This window comes from Hippocampus zosterae, chromosome 2 (assembly GCF_025434085.1).
Source record: "Hippocampus zosterae strain Florida chromosome 2, ASM2543408v3, whole genome shotgun sequence".
Classification (NCBI taxonomy): Eukaryota; Metazoa; Chordata; class Actinopteri; order Syngnathiformes; family Syngnathidae; genus Hippocampus; species Hippocampus zosterae.
Window position 1 is genome coordinate 30,876,050 of NC_067452.1, and position 17,366 is coordinate 30,893,415.

At 42.2% G+C, this 17,366-nt stretch overlaps 3 protein-coding genes across 3 annotated transcripts in view; all 3 read right to left on the reverse strand.

The window, feature by feature from the left end:
• The window catches only part of LOC127596861 (succinate dehydrogenase [ubiquinone] iron-sulfur subunit, mitochondrial-like), a 154,397-nt gene that overhangs the window by 19,268 nt on the left and 117,763 nt on the right, over positions 1-17,366 (reverse strand). The window lies entirely within an intron of this gene.
• On the reverse strand, positions 3,858-10,134 carry LOC127596859 (neurexophilin-4-like). The gene is made up of 2 exons (XM_052059824.1): positions 9,957-10,134; positions 3,858-7,159 (listed from the first exon to the last, which is right to left on the reverse strand). Exons 1-2 carry the CDS (start codon positions 10,032-10,034, stop codon positions 6,332-6,334), a joined length of 906 nt encoding a protein of 301 aa, XP_051915784.1. The 5' UTR covers positions 10,035-10,134; the 3' UTR covers positions 3,858-6,331.
• On the reverse strand, positions 10,660-17,160 carry stac3 (SH3 and cysteine rich domain 3). The gene is made up of 13 exons (XM_052059818.1): positions 16,833-17,160; positions 15,697-15,728; positions 15,213-15,291; positions 14,507-14,660; positions 14,322-14,419; positions 13,982-14,042; positions 13,741-13,838; positions 13,556-13,625; positions 13,379-13,428; positions 12,904-12,986; positions 12,758-12,809; positions 12,152-12,289; positions 10,660-11,997 (listed from the first exon to the last, which is right to left on the reverse strand). Exons 2-13 carry the CDS (start codon positions 15,702-15,704, stop codon positions 11,890-11,892), a joined length of 999 nt encoding a protein of 332 aa, XP_051915778.1. The 5' UTR covers positions 15,705-15,728; positions 16,833-17,160; the 3' UTR covers positions 10,660-11,889.

Consider the following 17,366-nt stretch of genomic DNA (forward strand, 5'->3'; position numbering starts at 1 on the left):
GCCTTCAAAGAAATTCGTAGAGTGGAGTTAGAGTGAAAATGATTTTCCCTCCCATCATGTGTTTTCTCACATTTCAAAAATTATTTTAGATGTTTAAAATTGATATGAGCGGTACCCACTTGTTTGATTTAACCCACAATTGTAGTACAAAAGTAGTACTCAAAGGAAATAAGATTAAGCTTCAATTTTTTGTTTAGTAGCCTTCACAGCTAGGCCTCCACAGCATGCAAAGACAGTCTGCAGAACAAAAAACCTGCCTCCTTCAGCTGTCAGGAAGTTGGCGCTCGAGTTCATCTGAAAGCAGTCTGGTTGCATGATGGTGTGACTGACCAAAGTAGCTAGATGACCGTTCTGCACCAAGGCTGCGACAGTGGCAGTGAGCCACAGAAAAGGCTCCCACAGCTTTGAAAAGGGAAAAAAAAACAATCCCAAAAGTGCTGGCTATTGTTGAAATATTCTACAGAAGCAACCTGCAGCATATTTGAAGTGCAGAGTTTGAATTCCTCTGAAGAGTGAGGGTGTTTCCAGCTGTTCTTGTTGGATGGCAAAGGGAAACTCCAGTCCTTCCTGCAGTAATACTGGGAGGAATTAAGCCACACCAGCATCCTCTAAATCAGTATTTCCCAAATTTGCAGCACACTACCAAAAATAGTCAGTGGATTCACAGATTAAGATATCCTTTATTTGTCTCACACTGAGGAAATTTACAGCTATATAATAACGGCTATCTATAGTGGAAATGTATTTCATTGTTCTGTTGGGAACAAAACCAAACAAGGAAGACAAAAGTGTTAGACTAAGGGAGTCACCCGCCGACCTGCCAGGCCTGCTGGGATGGGCGCGATGAAACTCAGTGATCAGGGCAGGGTCCATAATGAGCTGGGAAGAGACCCAGCTCCGATCCTCCACGCCGTAGCCCTCCCAGTCAACCAGATACTGGAATCCGCGCCCCCGGCGCCGGACATCCAGCAGTTCACGGACCTTCCACTGGGGGTGCCCGTCCACAAACTCGGGGGGGAGGCGGGGTCTGAGGCAACAGGGGGTCGACAGACACAGGTTTAACCCGAGACACATGAAAAACAGGATGGATCTTCATAGGGGGGTGGGGGGGGTGGGCTTCAGACGCACTGCTGTAGGACCGAGCACCTTCTGGATCACATAGGGTCCAACAAACCGGGGGTTGAGTTTCTTGTCACCCGACTGAAGAGGAAGATCCTTGGATGACAGCCACACCTTCTGCCCAGGTCGGTAAGCTGGTGCTGAACGATGACGACAGTTGGCACTACGACTGGCACGTTCCGTCGCACGAAGCAGAGCGGATCGTGTGACCTCCCAGACACGGCGACAGCGATCCAGGTGGTTCTGCACCGAAGGAACTGCCACTTCAGACTCCTGTGCAGAGAAGATGGGTGACTGGTACCCCAGAGATACCTCGAAGGGTGAGAAGCCGGTGGTGGAGCAGACCAGGGAGTTGATAGCATATTCAACCCAGGGAAGAAACCGGCTCCAGGAGGCAGGCTTATTCGCGGCCACACAACGAAGGGCAGACTCCACGCTCTGGTTCATCCTCTCAGTCTGTCCGTTAGTCTGGGGATGATATCCTGAGGAGAGACTAACAGAAGCACCTAATCCTTTGCAAAATGCCTGCCATAAATGGGACACGAATTGGGGTCCTCGATCCGAGACAACATCCTTGGGAAGACCATGCAGACGGAACACATGGGCCATGAGGAGCTTCGCAGTCTCGGAGAATACAAGTGAGTCTTGAGGAGGGCTTTGAAGATGGGCAGTGAGGAGGCTTGCCGAATGTTCAGTGGGAGGTCATTCCAGAGAGAGGGACCAGCAACAGAAAATACTCGATCCCCTCTGAGCCTCAGTTTAGTTCTTGGTACTTCTAATAATGTCAGGTCCACAGACCTGAGGCGCCGGGCAGGTGTGTAGGGGCGTGTGAGCTCAGAGAGGTAAGGTGGCGCGAGATTATTCAGAGATTTGAAAACAAAGAGGAGGATCTTGAAAATAACTCTAAAATGAATGGGGAGCCAGTGAAGTAAGCCAAAGTAAGCCTCCTCGCTGCCCATCTTTAAAGCCCTCCTCAAAACCCACTTGTATTCTTTGGCGTTCGACTCGGCATGATTTTACTGCTTGGTGCTTTCTACCGCCTTTATTACCATTTCGTCTTACTGTTTATTGTGTATGTTAAATCACTCCATGTACAGCACTTTGTATGCAGCGATGGCTGTTTGAAATTGCTCTATAAATACTGTTGACTTGACAAAGTAGGAGTTATGTGCTCCCTCTTACGAGTACCAGTCAAGAGGCGAGCAGCAGCATTCTAGACCAGCTGAAGGCGCTTAACGGAGGACCAGCTGAAGGCGCTTAACGGAGGACTGGCTGACTCCAAAGTAAAGGGAATTGCAGTAATCGAGCCCGGATGTGACAAAGGCATGAATTACTGTCTCAAAGTGTTCATGGGAGAGGAGAGGTTTTAGTTTGGCCAGCTGTCTAAGGTGAAAGAAGCTGGATTTAACAACGGCACCAATTTGCCGATCGAGTTGGAAATCACTGTCCAGTTTAAGGCCCAAGTTTGAGACTGTTGATTTAAGATAAGGAGACAGGGGGCCCAAGTCTACAGGATGGAATGTACAAGGGCCACTGGGACCAAACAATATCACCTTTGTCTTCTTTTCGTTGAATTTCAAGAAATTTTGTGCCATCCAGGTTTTGATTTCTTCCAGACAGGGTAGGAGTGGCCTTAATGAGAAGGCATCTTTCTTGCTCAGTGGGACATTGATCTGGCAGTCATCCGCATAGCAGTGGAAGGGAATACCATGTTTCCTTAAGATGGAACCCAATGGGAGCAGATACAGCAAAACAGCAGAGGCCCCAGAATTGAGCCCTGTGGAACACCACATGACAGGGGAGCAGTGCGTGACTCAGAGCAGCCAAGGCTGACACAAAAGGTTCTGTCTGCTAGATAGGACCTAAACCACTCAAGAGCACTGCCGCCAATGCCCACCAAGTGCTGCAAACGAGTCAGCAGAATACTGTGATCCACTGTATAAAATGCTGCAGTTAAGTCCAATAAAACTAGACACATGTGGTCTCCAGAGTCATTTGCCAGGAGGATGTCATTAGAAACGCGTAACAGGGCTGACTCTGTGCTATGCATCATTTTGAAAACTGACTAGAAGACCTCCAATATGTTATGTTCATCCAAGAAAAGTTTCAACTGCATGTGCACCACTTTTTCCAGAATTTTGGAAATGAAAGGCAGTTTGGAAATGGGTCTGAAACTTGACAATATATCTGGATCAAGACCAGGTTTCTTGATCAAGGGTTGGACCACAGCATGTTTAAACTGTTGGGGAACTACACCAGAAGAGAGGCTGCTGTTGATGATATCTAAGACCGATGCGCCAACACTCGGGAGAACCTCCTGAAAGAAGTGCGGGGGAAGAGAGTCGCAAGGGGAGCCAGATGGCTTAATGGTGAACTACATCCTCCAAAAGCGCCAAGGACACAGTACCAAAAGAATTTAGTACTGCTGAACATGGAAGATGGACAGAGGGGTCAGATGCGGTATTTGAGACCGGAGTCCAAGCTGCAGGAGACAGCAACAGAGTCCACTGGTGTGGTGACAGCACGAACTTGCACTGGGAAATGGTCTATGAGTCAATTTGTACCAGTCCAAACGAGCAGGCAACAGGTGGGTGATGAGCTGATCAGTCTCAGGTGTGAGGTGAGGAGCACCCTGGCTGAGGAGGCTGCCTGGCTGGCCCCTCACTAACAAAAAGCACACGAGGACACAAAACTATGGAACAAAATTAAATGTAATCTAAACAAAAACAAAATCATGGCACGCACTCGGAGTGAAACCATGTGTCTAATGTCATTCGCGAGATAGGTGGGGTGGTGGAACTGTGGAAAAGGAAGTAAAAAAAACTAAAACAATCTCAACCTCTCAGTCAGTTTTGACACTTGTGTTCATCCTTTCTGGCACTGTGCTTCCTCTGCTGCATTCAACTTTCCAGAGATGTCTCATGCCTCAAAACTTGCCCGAGTGACATAAAATGCCACCTACAGGTATTGCCCAATGTGAGGCAATTAAAAAAAATTCAATTAAAAAAAAAGTGGCGGTCAAGTACCATCGTGCATGAAACCACTTGACATGTCAGTGAGCCGTTTCGAGTCAGTTCAAGGCAGAAGCTGACTGATGGATCTTTTGCAAGATGGCGGTCGTGGTCCTGAGTTATTGCGGCAGCAAGAAAGCAAATGTTTTAATGTACCGGTAATCGTTACTAACACTTGCTACCAAACGGCTGCATGGTGCATGTAAACCGGAGCAACTTAGTCCTGTGGTTTATTTTTCATTTAATATTGTTGATCTCAGCCTAAAAATGTAATTGAGGAAAATCCATCACTTTTTTTATTACTATGATTATAATTACAGCATAATCAGTAACTTTTTTGATGACCAAATGAAAATTGAAAGTACGATTGCAAAGCAGAATACAGCGCAACTTTTCATTTTGCCGCCAATGTTTTTCTCAACTAAAAACGTTTTGCCTCTTTTTGTTGTTGTTTGTGCGTGATTGCTCAGCTTGCGTCTTTGGTAAACATGGCAAGAGAGCCTGTGCAAAAACACTTTCATCACACCGCATAATACACTTTCACCCAGGGGGCTGGAAACAAGGGGAGTGGAACTAATGGACCTTTTGAAGTTCTAAACAATTCACTGAATAAAAGGCAGCTCAAGCCTAAATTTGCTTTTTTTTTTCATTGAGGTGCTTATGGAAGATAATGAAAATTTGTCCATGGTTAATATGTTCTAGCTTGTTTGTCAGTTAGCTTCTAGTTGTGTGTTGCTTTGTCCAAACACACGAAATTATTGTTGCAGCATAATAGAAGTGTGTCTCCTTTCATCTTTTGGCGTCATTATGTTTCCTGAGCCTTTGGTGTATTACGTCTTACGTAAAGAGCAGCAGGCTGTACAGTCAACCGTCATTCAAAGCAAAATAGTCTGCAGCGCTGGTTTCCCCTTTTGCTGACCTGAGATAATAATCACAGCTATCAAACACACACCGAGATAAACTCACTGACGCTTCCTAACGTGTGATATTGATGTAAAATGACGGGACCAACCCAAAACAAGATTTCTATGACTATTTAATTAATTCTTCATTGGAAAATGTTCCATACCTTCACAACGTCTCATTGAAATCAATTGTGCCGTTGAATTTTTATCAAGGATCCATTTTTTTTTACACACTTGAAACAACCCACATGTACAGACGCACTAATTGCACAAAAATAGCTCTCCAAGCGACAAGATAGAACAATAATGCACCATACAACTCGTAAACATGATATAGCTTTTCCTTTCTCATTCATTTAAATAAAGCTAACCTTTGCAGACACAATATTTATATTGAATATTTACACCGTATTTAATAGTATTTCCTTTTCAGACCGTCTCAATTTACAGCAGGTGTAACGGAAGGTGGATCAATGTCAGCAATTCACCAAGATGGCGCAGACTAATGGCAGAGTATTCTTTGTTTTTGTCATTCTCATTCGTTTTTTTTGTCGCCCCTACGCAGCTTACTTACTCTAGAGAAGATGTTCCAAGTTTCAGGGAGTCTACACTTGGACTCTTTTCACGTCTGAACCGTATGGAGCGTGGAAACGCTGCCGGAAGAGGAGAAAACAAGCCGTGGTGCTAGTCAAGCTAAGTTAGCGTGTGCTTCAAATCCCGCTCCCATCGATCCATCTTGCTAATTTATGTTCTCTGCCCACCGAGCCGCCCTTATTTGTATATGTAATTGTTTATTATATTGAAACTACTTCGTTTGATAGATAACAGGACTGAAGATAATCAGGAGGCACTTTTTAGTGTATTGAATATAGAGATACATGAAATAGCTTGTTGGCACACACGTTGTGTGCTGAGACTTGAACTGCCCCAGTGATAGTTAAAATATCGTAATCATGAGGACACTAAATTAGTGAACTTATTTTTAGCCTTCTCATGGCTTCCAGAGCATCTGAACATGCCACTTCCAGAGGATCATGTGACTGGTGGACTTTTCCAAAATGTTCAGAGAGGTAAATGTAGCTAAAATGAATCTTCTGTATTGTATTCAAATGCAATCAGATCAATGCGCAGGACACTTTGTTTTGTTAAAAATAAACACAGTTGATGTTATTGCACAAATTGCATTTTATTTTTTAGGAGACACAAATTACAATAATTCAGTGGAATGGATCATTACACTGTCAATTCAACCAATTTAAAAACTGAAGAACAGTTTAATTCTTCAGTTTGAACCAGTCATCCAAAGTGCTGATGGTTCTGGTCTGCCTGAAAGTTGCGATCCGGGCAAACTTTCTGCACCAGTCTGTAGTCAGTGCCAGTGAAGGCGATGAAGATGCATATCACCTTAAAAGGTTTAGCACAGATCCATGCTGCCTGGGACTGAGTGTTTTCGGAGTAGCACGTCTGACCCGGGTCGTACATACAGGGCTTGGTCTTCTTGGACCGGTTTGTTCTCTGGTACTCGATGCGGCAGTTGAGTTCAGTCGTCACCATGAAGTCCTGCTGCTGCTGCTTGTGCTTGTCTGGAGAGGCGGAGCTTGTGGATTGCAAGGGGGAAGCCAGATCTGGTAACTGTACCGAATTCCCGGTCTGAATACTTGGCAGTCCTGGATCCATAACCTCCAAGCCAACAGCTTTCGAAGGTGGAACAATACTGACCGATATGTTCCCTAAATGAGAAGAGTTGTGGCGGAAGTAGACACTGAACGTGCCGTTGATGTGGTCCACGATTTTCCCAGTCACTAGAAGACTGAATTTTAATGTCCTCACATTGAAGTAAAAGTCACCCCAGCCCAAAATCTTCTTGGATTTCGGAGAAACCTTTGGGTGAGGTTTGGACTGAGGATTGTAAAGATGTTGGTCGAGAACTTGAGAAAAATTCTGTGACCAGCCGTACGGACCAAGAGATCCATATGCGGGGGTTTTGTATTTGGTGGAGATGATCTGTAAGTCCTTGGAGATGTGCTTCACCTTCAATGCCGCTCCAACAGCGGCACCTCTTTTGACTTCAGCTGTTCTCCATTGTTGGCTAGGCAAGTCGGAGGCTTTGGTTGTTTCTTGACCCTTTGAGGAACAAAACATGAATGAACAGTTACTTGTCACAAAAGAAAGTGACGGCGGTGCTCACACTTTTTCAATATGAGGCCCACTGATAAAATGACCACGACCAAGTGATCTGTCGGAGCCACTTATCCTCTCAAGGGTGTGCAGTAGGCAGGGTGCACCCTGAATCGGTTTCCAGCCAATCGCACAACCATTTGCGGTCACAATCACACCGAGGGACAATTTAGAGTGTTCCATTAACCTGCCATGCATGTTTTGGGAATGTGGGAGGAAACCAGAGTACCCGGAGAAGACCCACACAAGCACGGGGAGAGCATGCAAACTCCACACAGGAAGGCCGGAGCCGGAATCGTACCCTGGACCACTACACTGTGAGGGCGGCATGCTAACCAGTCGACGACCGTACCGCTACCCTACCTTATGTATGTGTGTGTGTGTGTGTGTGATTGTGTGTGTGTGTATTTCTTTATTCTCTTTATTTGAACTTTTACTTTGTATTATTTATATGTACGATATATGTTATTGTACCTCGCATCGCTGCATGAACTCCAAAAAAGATATGGTGAGATATGCACAGGCGTATGATTGGCTGCCCTAATGATAGGCGTGAGTCTATTTTTTTTTCTTTCTTTTTTTTTTAAATTTTAACTCAGTCACTGCCAATGACAGGCAGCTATATCAACAGCATTAAACTGGTAGGGCTATTAGTGATTGAGTTCATACCATGCGATCGACTGACACCATCTTTGCAAGCTACTGGTAGCTCACGATATGCATAATGGACACTCCTGTTTTTGAGCTTATTTTTATATGAATATACATTGGATCAAATATGAGAATGTGAGAACATCTGATCTGGCTGGCCATGCAATTTGGAACAGTAGCAAAACCCAGAGAAATTGAAACAAAACAACAACAAAAAAAACAAAACAAAACCTACAATTGTTTGTAATGCATCATTTAAAAAACATGTAAAATAGTTTCCCCCTAGGGAAAAGTCAAGAGTTGATCAACAAATTAGTTTGTTGCTTTTGACAATGAATTGTATTTGAAATTCTGCACTATATTAAACAAATATGCGTTTTATTTTATGTATTTTTTTAATGAAGCATCACTCAAGAAGAAGAGGAAGCCATCTATTTTGTATCTATTGTAATATACAAATATGAATAAAATTGAAGGGTGATTCCCGTTTCCCCTTATTGACCAATATTGTGTACTGATGGAAAAAGTGTACTTTTTTTAACCTAGAATAGCAATGCTGACAAAACACAGAATTATGAGTAGGCTGCCCAATGAATTGCACGAAATCCATTTCTCATTCTGGAGTTCGTCTCATTAAAAATGACTTGCAAGTATAAGTTTGACTCCGGTGTGAGAGACAGGTAGTACATTTTAATGCATGGATGGAAGCAACGAAGAAAACTTCTTCTGTGAAAACTTGCCCACAGCCATCGTAGGTTTACATTCTCGATATTTTTGGAATCAACATGTCTCATGCGGGATGTCATTAAACGGCATCACCTCCAGCCACCTTGGCCAGGTTATGAATTCACATCCGCTGTTGCATGCTGTGTCACAGGCAGGCGGTGCCGCGACATGGGCTTCTCTCACTGAGCCCAATTAGAGTGTACAATGTGACAACCATGTCAGTGGATCTGTGACGCCATGCCAGCGCAAAGTTTTTCGGAGTCAGTCCAACACTAGGAGGGGACGGGGAATGAATACCTAAAGAAGGCCTGAGATGTATAATTACTTTGGATATTATTTTGTCAGTGGCTAGAAAAGGTTTGTCTCAAGCAAGCATGTTTGTACGACCGCTGATCGCCAGGCAACATATATCTCACTTGTCAAATTTGGCATCTGACAGTGGGGGTCGGCGGGGGGACTAAAAATAAATTGCTCCGAAACAGGGGTCTCCAACATTTTTGAAGTGAGAGCTCCTGTTTGGGTTCTGATTAATGTGAAGGGCTAACACTTTGAGACACACTTCTAAAATAATGCATTTGCTCAAATTACCTTTAATGACACTGATCAACAGCAGTTTTTAATCAAAGATAGCTTTTTGTGTCCCTGAACAAAATGTTCACACTGATTTAAAAAATGTTATATGTAGACGCAGGGTGTACAATTTATATTTATCACAAAAATCGGCATATTTTGATGAAGTCCAGCTTGCATTGACGGGTATAAACCCAATCTGTATGGATTGTTGCTGTGAATCACATTCTTATATGCATTTTCTGGAGGCCTGACTTGGATCTGAAGGTGAAAAGACCATCTTTTGTTGTTTCTTTTCTGTATTAGCAGTATTTCTGCTGCCGTGATGCATAGCCCACTTATGCTACTTGACAACAAATAATATGAAATGTGCCAGTGGCACTGCAAATCTAGCCCCAGAGCCACATCGTTTTTCAGATGGCAACACAAGGTAGGCTCTGACATAAACGATGAAAAAAAAAATAGAAGCATTTGTGATTATATACGGTAAATCTTTTTTGCTCAAAGTAAACTGCATCAGATAGCTATTTTTTTTAACCACTCGTGAATTTGCAAAACAATAGTGACACAAAAATGCTGCACAAGACTGTTCAAGTGTAGGGTTATTTTCCAGGTAACAAGGCTACTTAAGCTTTGTCCCTCATTGTAACCTGAGAGGAATTTCATCACAAGACTTAAATCAGAGCCCATTCCAGGAATAATAATTTCATAAATGCCAATCACAGATTGCAAAAAAGATATAGCATAAAATATTGTTTTAAACTCTGACGTATAAGAGTCAAGGTTGTTAACTCACCGCTGAAGGGAGAAGCCACAGGCAGGTGATGATCAACTTCAAACCCACGGACACCATCTTGTACAACCGAAGATCCATTCGGAGAGCCAGCTTGACTCAAGAAGGTGGCTTTTACTCAGTTAAAGCCTAAGTGAGGACGTTCTGCAGTGACAGACTGAACCTCCAATACACCCCCCACCCCCCACCACGCTTTCTAAAGTGAGGTATTTCTCCACTGAACACACACACACACACAGACACACGTCTCTGGTGGGCTCTGCTCCGGCAGCCACTCACTGTCCTTGCACATTTAAACCACCGTAAGCCTGATAAAGTGGATTCATCCATATAAGAGGATTTGTAAAAAATTAGACTGACAAGTCAGCTAATGTTATGACAAATCCGTCGGTGAGAATGCGGAAAAGCCATTGCGTGAACAAACTAGACAAGTCTTGCTTAATATTTGAGTAACTGATACAAATGTGTCAAGCATTAACACCACAAAATGAATGCCTTTGGTTTCATTTGCTGATGCAGCAATACTATAAAGTCACCGCAGTTTATTGGCGATGAAATCAGAAAGACCAATGTCTCTCGTGTGAGCTCACGTGCCAGTAACTGCTGGATTAATTGATGCGTGCGTTACTTGCTCGAGGCGCAGAGGGAGCTGTGATTCCGGTGATTTTCCCAGCTGCTCTTTCCATGCATTTGAACCCGAAACGTACAAATTCAGCTGCTTTAATGATGAAATCATTCATAATTATTAGATTGAAAAGAAAATCTATGTAAAAAGCACGGACCGTAGAACTAAAACATAATGTAGTCATTTTACATTTTTTTTCCTCTTCACATGCAGGAAGGGGCACTGTCACACTTGCCAACCAACAGGGCGCTGGTAGGGCAGGTGTTGAAAATGTATGGATGCTTGGTGTGTTTAATTAACTGTGTCTGCTGCCCCTGTTCATGAAAACATTACATTGACCGCACTAGAAAATCACCCACATCTAAAATTAGTGTTGTTCCAATGCCATTTTTTGCCCACAATACCGATTACAAATACTCGGGCAGTATCAGTACCGTACCAATATCACGCCGTTTGAAAAAAACAAAACAAAATATAAGAACATGTACAGTACTTCCAACAAACTGCATCCTCACATGGATGTAAAGTCATTCATAGTTCATAGTTAAATCACCCTTTAAGAAGTATCTGCAGTCAGATATTAACAGAATACAGTACATGTGTTGAATCAACAGCCTATTTCCATCGCTCTTCTTATTGTTGAGAGTGAAACATGGGGCAGATATTCTCATGAATGTGCATTTGTAATAAAGCAAGGTGCAACATTTGCAACTAAACACGTGCACCTAAAATATTATATTGTGTGATTCAAATAGACCCCTACCGTGTAAAGTCCCATTTGTATGCTGTGTACAGCCTGAGGGCAGGCGGTCAAGTGTGATAACAGAGGCAAGATAGTTGCTAAGTCCGTTATGTGTTCCGAACTATGGTGAACAGCGATGCTGTTGCTGGTTGCTCTCACTGGTCAACTCGAGATGCGAAATTTTATTTTGCGATACTGGAAGTGATTGTAAATGACTCTAAAACTGTCTTAATTTGACCAGTCTGATTATGAAAATTTTATCAGAGGAATCAGCGTTTTCCAGTTGTCCTTCCGTTCAACCAACTTCAATCTTTCTACATATGAATTTGTTAGTACTCTCAGACACTGATGACAGCGTTTTAATGCCGCATCAGGGCCCCTCCTGATACTAGTATCGGTATCGGTATTGGTGCAACACTATCTAAAATAAGACAAATAAATGGCTACTCACTCTTTTCTGATATTTAAAATATACAGAATACTGGAGGTCACCTGACAGAATAAAAACATCGACTCTTTGACTTTGTCATTTGAACACAAGTGTTTTGATGTATCTTTTTTCCCACTTCTTATATCACAGTGATCTCCTGCAGCAGATTTAAGGGGAAGTAGCCCAACTTGCGTCCAGTGCTGACCTTCAAGTAGCCACCTTTCTCGTCACCTTTTTTCACTACAATCTGAAAGAGGTAGAGCAACAACGCCACGGCCTGGTGATGAGAAGCACTTGCAACACACTCTCTTGCGGTGCACCTTTAGCAACATACCAATGTAGATATTTGCCATTATGACAGGTGAACAACGCCGTAGCATGCTAAATTTATGTTTTCTTACCTGGTCTTTCTTCAGTGTGATTTGTCCCATCTCTCTGTTCCCAACAAAAGAGCGTGTGACCTTGTAAACCCTCTCTGATGCGCGCACTTTAATGAGGTAGTTGGTGGGAAAATAGCCGCTTTTCTCTCCCATCTTTCCCTGTAAAGTTGAAGAGCATTTCATTTGATGAAGGCACTCATTTTCTACAGATAATTCTGTCCAGCGTTATTTCATTGTGTTTTGTTTTTCCTGTTTGCACATTTTGTCATCATCAACAGCCACGCAGCCATTGTCGATACTATACTTACAATGCTGTGAAAAAGTGTTTGCCCCCTTCCTGATTTCTTTATTCCTTATTCATTTAGTCACTCGCAAAAATTTCAGTTAATCAAATTTAATTAATATCACACACAGGCAATGCAAGGAAATACAAAATGCAGTTTCTGAATGCCAATTTAGTTATGAAGGCATACAAAAATAAAATAAAGTACAAACCTACCAGTACCATATGTGAAGCCCCTGAACCTAATAATGGGTTGTGCCACCCTTTGCAGAGAGAGAGAGAGAGAGAGAGAGAGAGAGAGAGAGAGAGAAAAGCTTGGATTGACTATAAGAGGTTGACCTCACCCTCCACCACTCTTCATTGGAGTCATCTAGGACTGTGATGCGATCACCAGGGCTAATAAAAAACAGACAAGATATCCTTGGTTTGTATGCATACTGATACTTAAGACGTCAGTTGAATATAAATGAACTCATTTTGTCATACTTACTGGAAGTCCAGATCATCCTTTTCTATGGCCTTGAAGCGGTAGAGAGCCAAGTAGTAGTGTGACTGGGAAAAGGTTCCTTTTTGCTGTTTTTAATGGAGCACAGATACAATTGTGTTTTTAATTTCAAAATAATTCCAACGGCTGAATAATGGTCTTAAAAAATACACTGTGGCCTCAATACCGCTAATAAATGGAGAAATATAATACAAAACTCATTGTGTATGGTGAGAAATGATGATTTCAAAACAGACAGATTCTAACCCAAGTCGTCTTGACCGAAGCATACAAACTAACCACTATTCCACCTTGCTGCTTGTAAGTCTATGAACACGTATTCATGTCTCTTTTCTAAAAAAAAAAACAAAAAAACATTGTGTGTTGTAAACTTGCCATGCCACAACAATGCAAACTCCAAGGTGAACTCCAAAAACATTTCAAATTAAAAACATGAGTTTTTGCAACTCTTTTAGCTTACCTTGTCATCTGTTTTTTCTCCTCCTTTCTCTTTCTTCTCTTCAGGCTTCCCTGCATAACCACCAGACACCAGACTCATTCCATGAAGGTTTTGCCAGTATGATCAATTCCATGCTGTGTTCCATGTTTAAAAGTGAATCTGATAAGACCTCAGGTGGGACCTTGTTTTTTTTTGTACCTTCTCCTCCATCCTCATTTTCTTTGGGTTGTTGATTGTCATCTTCCTCTTCCTCCATCATCATCAGCATCTTGTAGAAAAAGAAAGTTTTTTTCTTTTAATGACCGTTTGTTTATTATGAACTGGAAAGTGTTGACGGTGTTGGACAAACGAGACATTTCATAATCATAAAACAGGTGACTTACATTTTTCTTGTCATTTTCATTCTTTTTGCGTTCTTTATTCGCCATGATGACACCCACCCTTAGGGTGTCAAAGACCGGGTCATTCCGATTTGGATTGTCTGATGATAGTTGATAGGTTGATGACAGCAGTTGTGCAGTTTGTGCATCCAGGGGCAATATCGGAGACAAAAATGCAAGTCTCAAAATCCCACTTCACAGGCAATCACAGATGTTTTATGATTTCACATCAGGAACAACCCACTTGGATCTGGTTGGTCGCTGCCGTACAGAGGGGAACTGTAGGCCCGCCTGAAGCCTGGAGGCTACAGAGACAAAAATGTAATAGTCACATTTGAAGAACAAATACCAGGAGTCAAAACAGCAGAATAAAGGTATTTTTATCTCCATCTGAGTGGTACTTATAGTGTTAGCATTTTCTTCATATTTAGAGCATTTTCAATTGCTAATGTCAACTAATAATCCTTTTATTAATTGTGATTCCAAACTCACTCAAAATAATTTGGATTATTATTTTTTTCCACCATTGTCCTGCCTTAATTCCCAGTGTGTTACATATCAAGAAACAGACAAGAGAGACGTACTATTTTGCCAAAGCACTTCTGGAACTCAACATATGACTGACATGAATGGTGGATGTTGGTCTTGCAGTTTTTACACCTCAGAGCAAACTTGTTGTTCACTGTAAGATCAACAAAACATGTTCGAAATACATTGGAGCTTTCAGGTTAGAAAAGCGAAGATGTTGTCATTATTTTCCAATACATACAGACTATCATTCGAGCACAGACGTCACAGAACTTGGGCTTCTTGCAGTAGTGGTCCTTGAACTTGTGGGGCTTGTCGTTGACACGGATGACAGGTTCTGCAGGTTCTGGTTCCTTCTCCTCCACCTCCACTTCCTCTTCATATATAAAGTATACCTGGAGCCCACACAACATATTGTAATGAGGGATGTTTGATACCACTTTTTTTCAGACCGATACCAATACAGGTATTCAATACAGGTACCGATACCAATACAGGTATTCACTTTTTGAGTACTCACGATACAGATTAATACTTTTATGTTTACAAATTAACACAGTGACAAAACATTGCGAAGGAAAACCTTTCTGACGCAAATGATGATATGCTGATGCATTAAAACTGACACGGTAGAGTGCCAACCACGGCCAAATTCGATTTAAACAATGTCTGATTTGTTTTTCTCCTTAAGTATTGGTGCCTGGTATCGGCTGCCTCCACGAAACCCAATACCTTAAAATAAGGCCAATACCAATACCTGTTATAGTCAGAATGTTTATTGAGCTATTGGTTATTTTCAGAATGTCTTTTCGGAAAAGGTCTTCAAAAGTGGCACAATAATTCCGTCAGTACGTTTTTGTAGTTGACGCTGCCCCGTGTTCCTGGCTATTTTCAAGCGGGCACCCATGTTGACTGTGTTGGATTGGCACTGTCACCCTGTCACTCACCGTGTCTCCATCCTCCCTCACAACATTGTCAGGTGCTGGAGGATTGTCATGAATATCCACCGAGTTTTTGTCATCTTCCCTGGTAGATGAGACAAAACAATATCATAGCGCCAGTATTCCTGTTTTATGTATTTAACACAAAATTGTAAATTCCGTTTTATGGATTTGTAGAAGTGGATTCCTGATTAAAAATGAACAAATAAAATCAACAACACTTTATTCATGACATGGTGTTCCCGAAAAGCCCAGAAAGGGCTTCAAATTGAAACCTGCATTTATTTTCATTTATTCACATAATGATCGCAAAGGAGTTCGATACCTTCTCATATGAACAGAAAGCCGCATGTGCAGTACACTTAAATAGATTTAAAAAAATTTATTCTTGTGAATAGAACGACAACCAAATGGAAGCTAAGCAAACAATGATACTTCAGTTATTCCCATGGCAACTGAAACTGAAACAGATTCCCGGAAGTATACTCACTGGTCCATTATGTTCTGGCACCACTGCTACACCTACAATGATAGACAGTAGATGTATTTAATCTTGTATACCATTCATTCATTCATTTTCTGATCCGCTTCATCCTCACAAGGGTTGTGGGTGGGTGCTGGAGCCTAACCCAGCTGTCTCTGGGCAGTAGGCGGAGGACACCCTGAACCGATTGCCAATCAATCGCAGGGCACACAGAGACGAACAACCATCTGCGCTTACACTCACACTTAGGGACAATTTAGAGTCTCCAAGCAGCCTACCGTGCATGCTTTTGGAACGTGGGAGGAAACCGGAGTACCCGGAGAAAAACCACACAGGCCCCGGAAGAATATGCAAACTCCACCCACGGAGTCCGGACCTGGGATGGAACTCGGTACCTCTGCATTGTGAGGTCGACGCGCTAACCACTGGATCACCGGGCCACCTCATCTTATATACTATTGGTTATTATTATTAGTATTATTAGTTGTAGTTTTATTGGGCGGCATGGTGGTCGACTGCCTCACAGGGCAGAGGTGTAGGGTTTGATTCTGGCTCCAACCTTTCTGTGTAGAGTTAAAATGTTGGCCTTGCAAATAGAGGAAGTCTAAATGTTTTCATTTTTTTTCTACTAAATCAAAATAATTACACCTTGTACAATTAATGGCAGATAGCACAAAAGTAAAACTTCTGTTAATACTGCTACTAATAATCATAATAATGTAATGCATATATTAATCAATTTGTAATCAAAATTAATAAATTTTTAGGAACATTTCAAAGGACTAAAGGTCACTTTCCAAAGCAGCAACAAATGACATCACAGAAAAAAAGTTGGACATGACTTTTCCATGAGACATATATTCATACGGCACTTGTGCACTTGACCTAAACTATTCCAGGCTTCTGAAATTGAATCTCATCAGAGCTAAAGTGGGTGCCAGGTTATCAAAGCAGATAGAACGACAAAAAAATATATTTTTGTTGCTGTTGCACTCTTCTCAATTTGTTACATCGTTACTTCGTAATTGCAGTGAATTTATATACCGTACTGCAGAAACAAAACAACAAAATATGTTCATGTGCGATGTGTTGACATTTGCTGTATTTTTCATTTTAAAAAAAGGAAGGTGGGACAGGCATACCTTTATGTGGAAGTTCACAGCAGAAGTTTCCGTTGAAAGATTCCGTTCCCAAGTCCTTCAGTTGTTGTCAATAACTACAGTGATTTGTGTGTGTGTATGTGTGTGTGTGCGGGGGGGCTTCAGTGGACCAGAGTCCGATAACCCACCTGACCAAGCGATGCTTTTTCTTGGCTCATGCTAACGCAATCTTTGCATGTCCATAGTTTGCTTTCGGCGATTTCCAATTCCCAGAGTCCTCATGTGAGTTGATGACCAACTATGACGATGTAAATGCCAAGCTGAGCACTCATGTGTCAAGCTGACTGTTTGGGACAGCTGCAGACCTCAGACTGGGGTCCGGGGATCAGGAGAAATTAGATACCATCTCTATCCCTCCATCTCCGTCACATGTCCCCTTTCACCTTTTCGACATGTTTGACCAACCAAGCCGACAAACATATCCATCTTTTCTACTCACTGCCAAATAAATCACAAATATCAATTACTGCCATCCAATCGGGGCCTCAGTTTTTGGAAATTCTTCTGTTGTACATT

What these genes read in the sequence shown, in the direction of transcription:
- LOC127596859 (XM_052059824.1), bottom strand. Translation starts at nt 10,034, where the DNA reads ATGGATCTTCGGTTGTACAAGATGGTGTCCGTGGGTTTGAAGTTGATC. An exon ending in TGTGGCTTCTCCCTTCAGCG is followed by an intron (nt 7,160 to 9,956) that starts GTGAGTTAACAA and finishes TGTTCCTCAAAG; the next exon opens with GGTCAAGAAACAACCAAAGC.
- stac3 (XM_052059818.1), bottom strand. An exon ending in TGAGGGAGGATGGAGACACG is followed by an intron (nt 14,661 to 15,212) that starts GTGAGTGACAGG and finishes TGTGGGCTCCAG; the next exon opens with GTATACTTTATATATGAAGA. An exon ending in AGAAGTGCTTTGGCAAAATA is followed by an intron (nt 14,043 to 14,321) that starts GTACGTCTCTCT and finishes TTGTCTCTGTAG; the next exon opens with CCTCCAGGCTTCAGGCGGGC.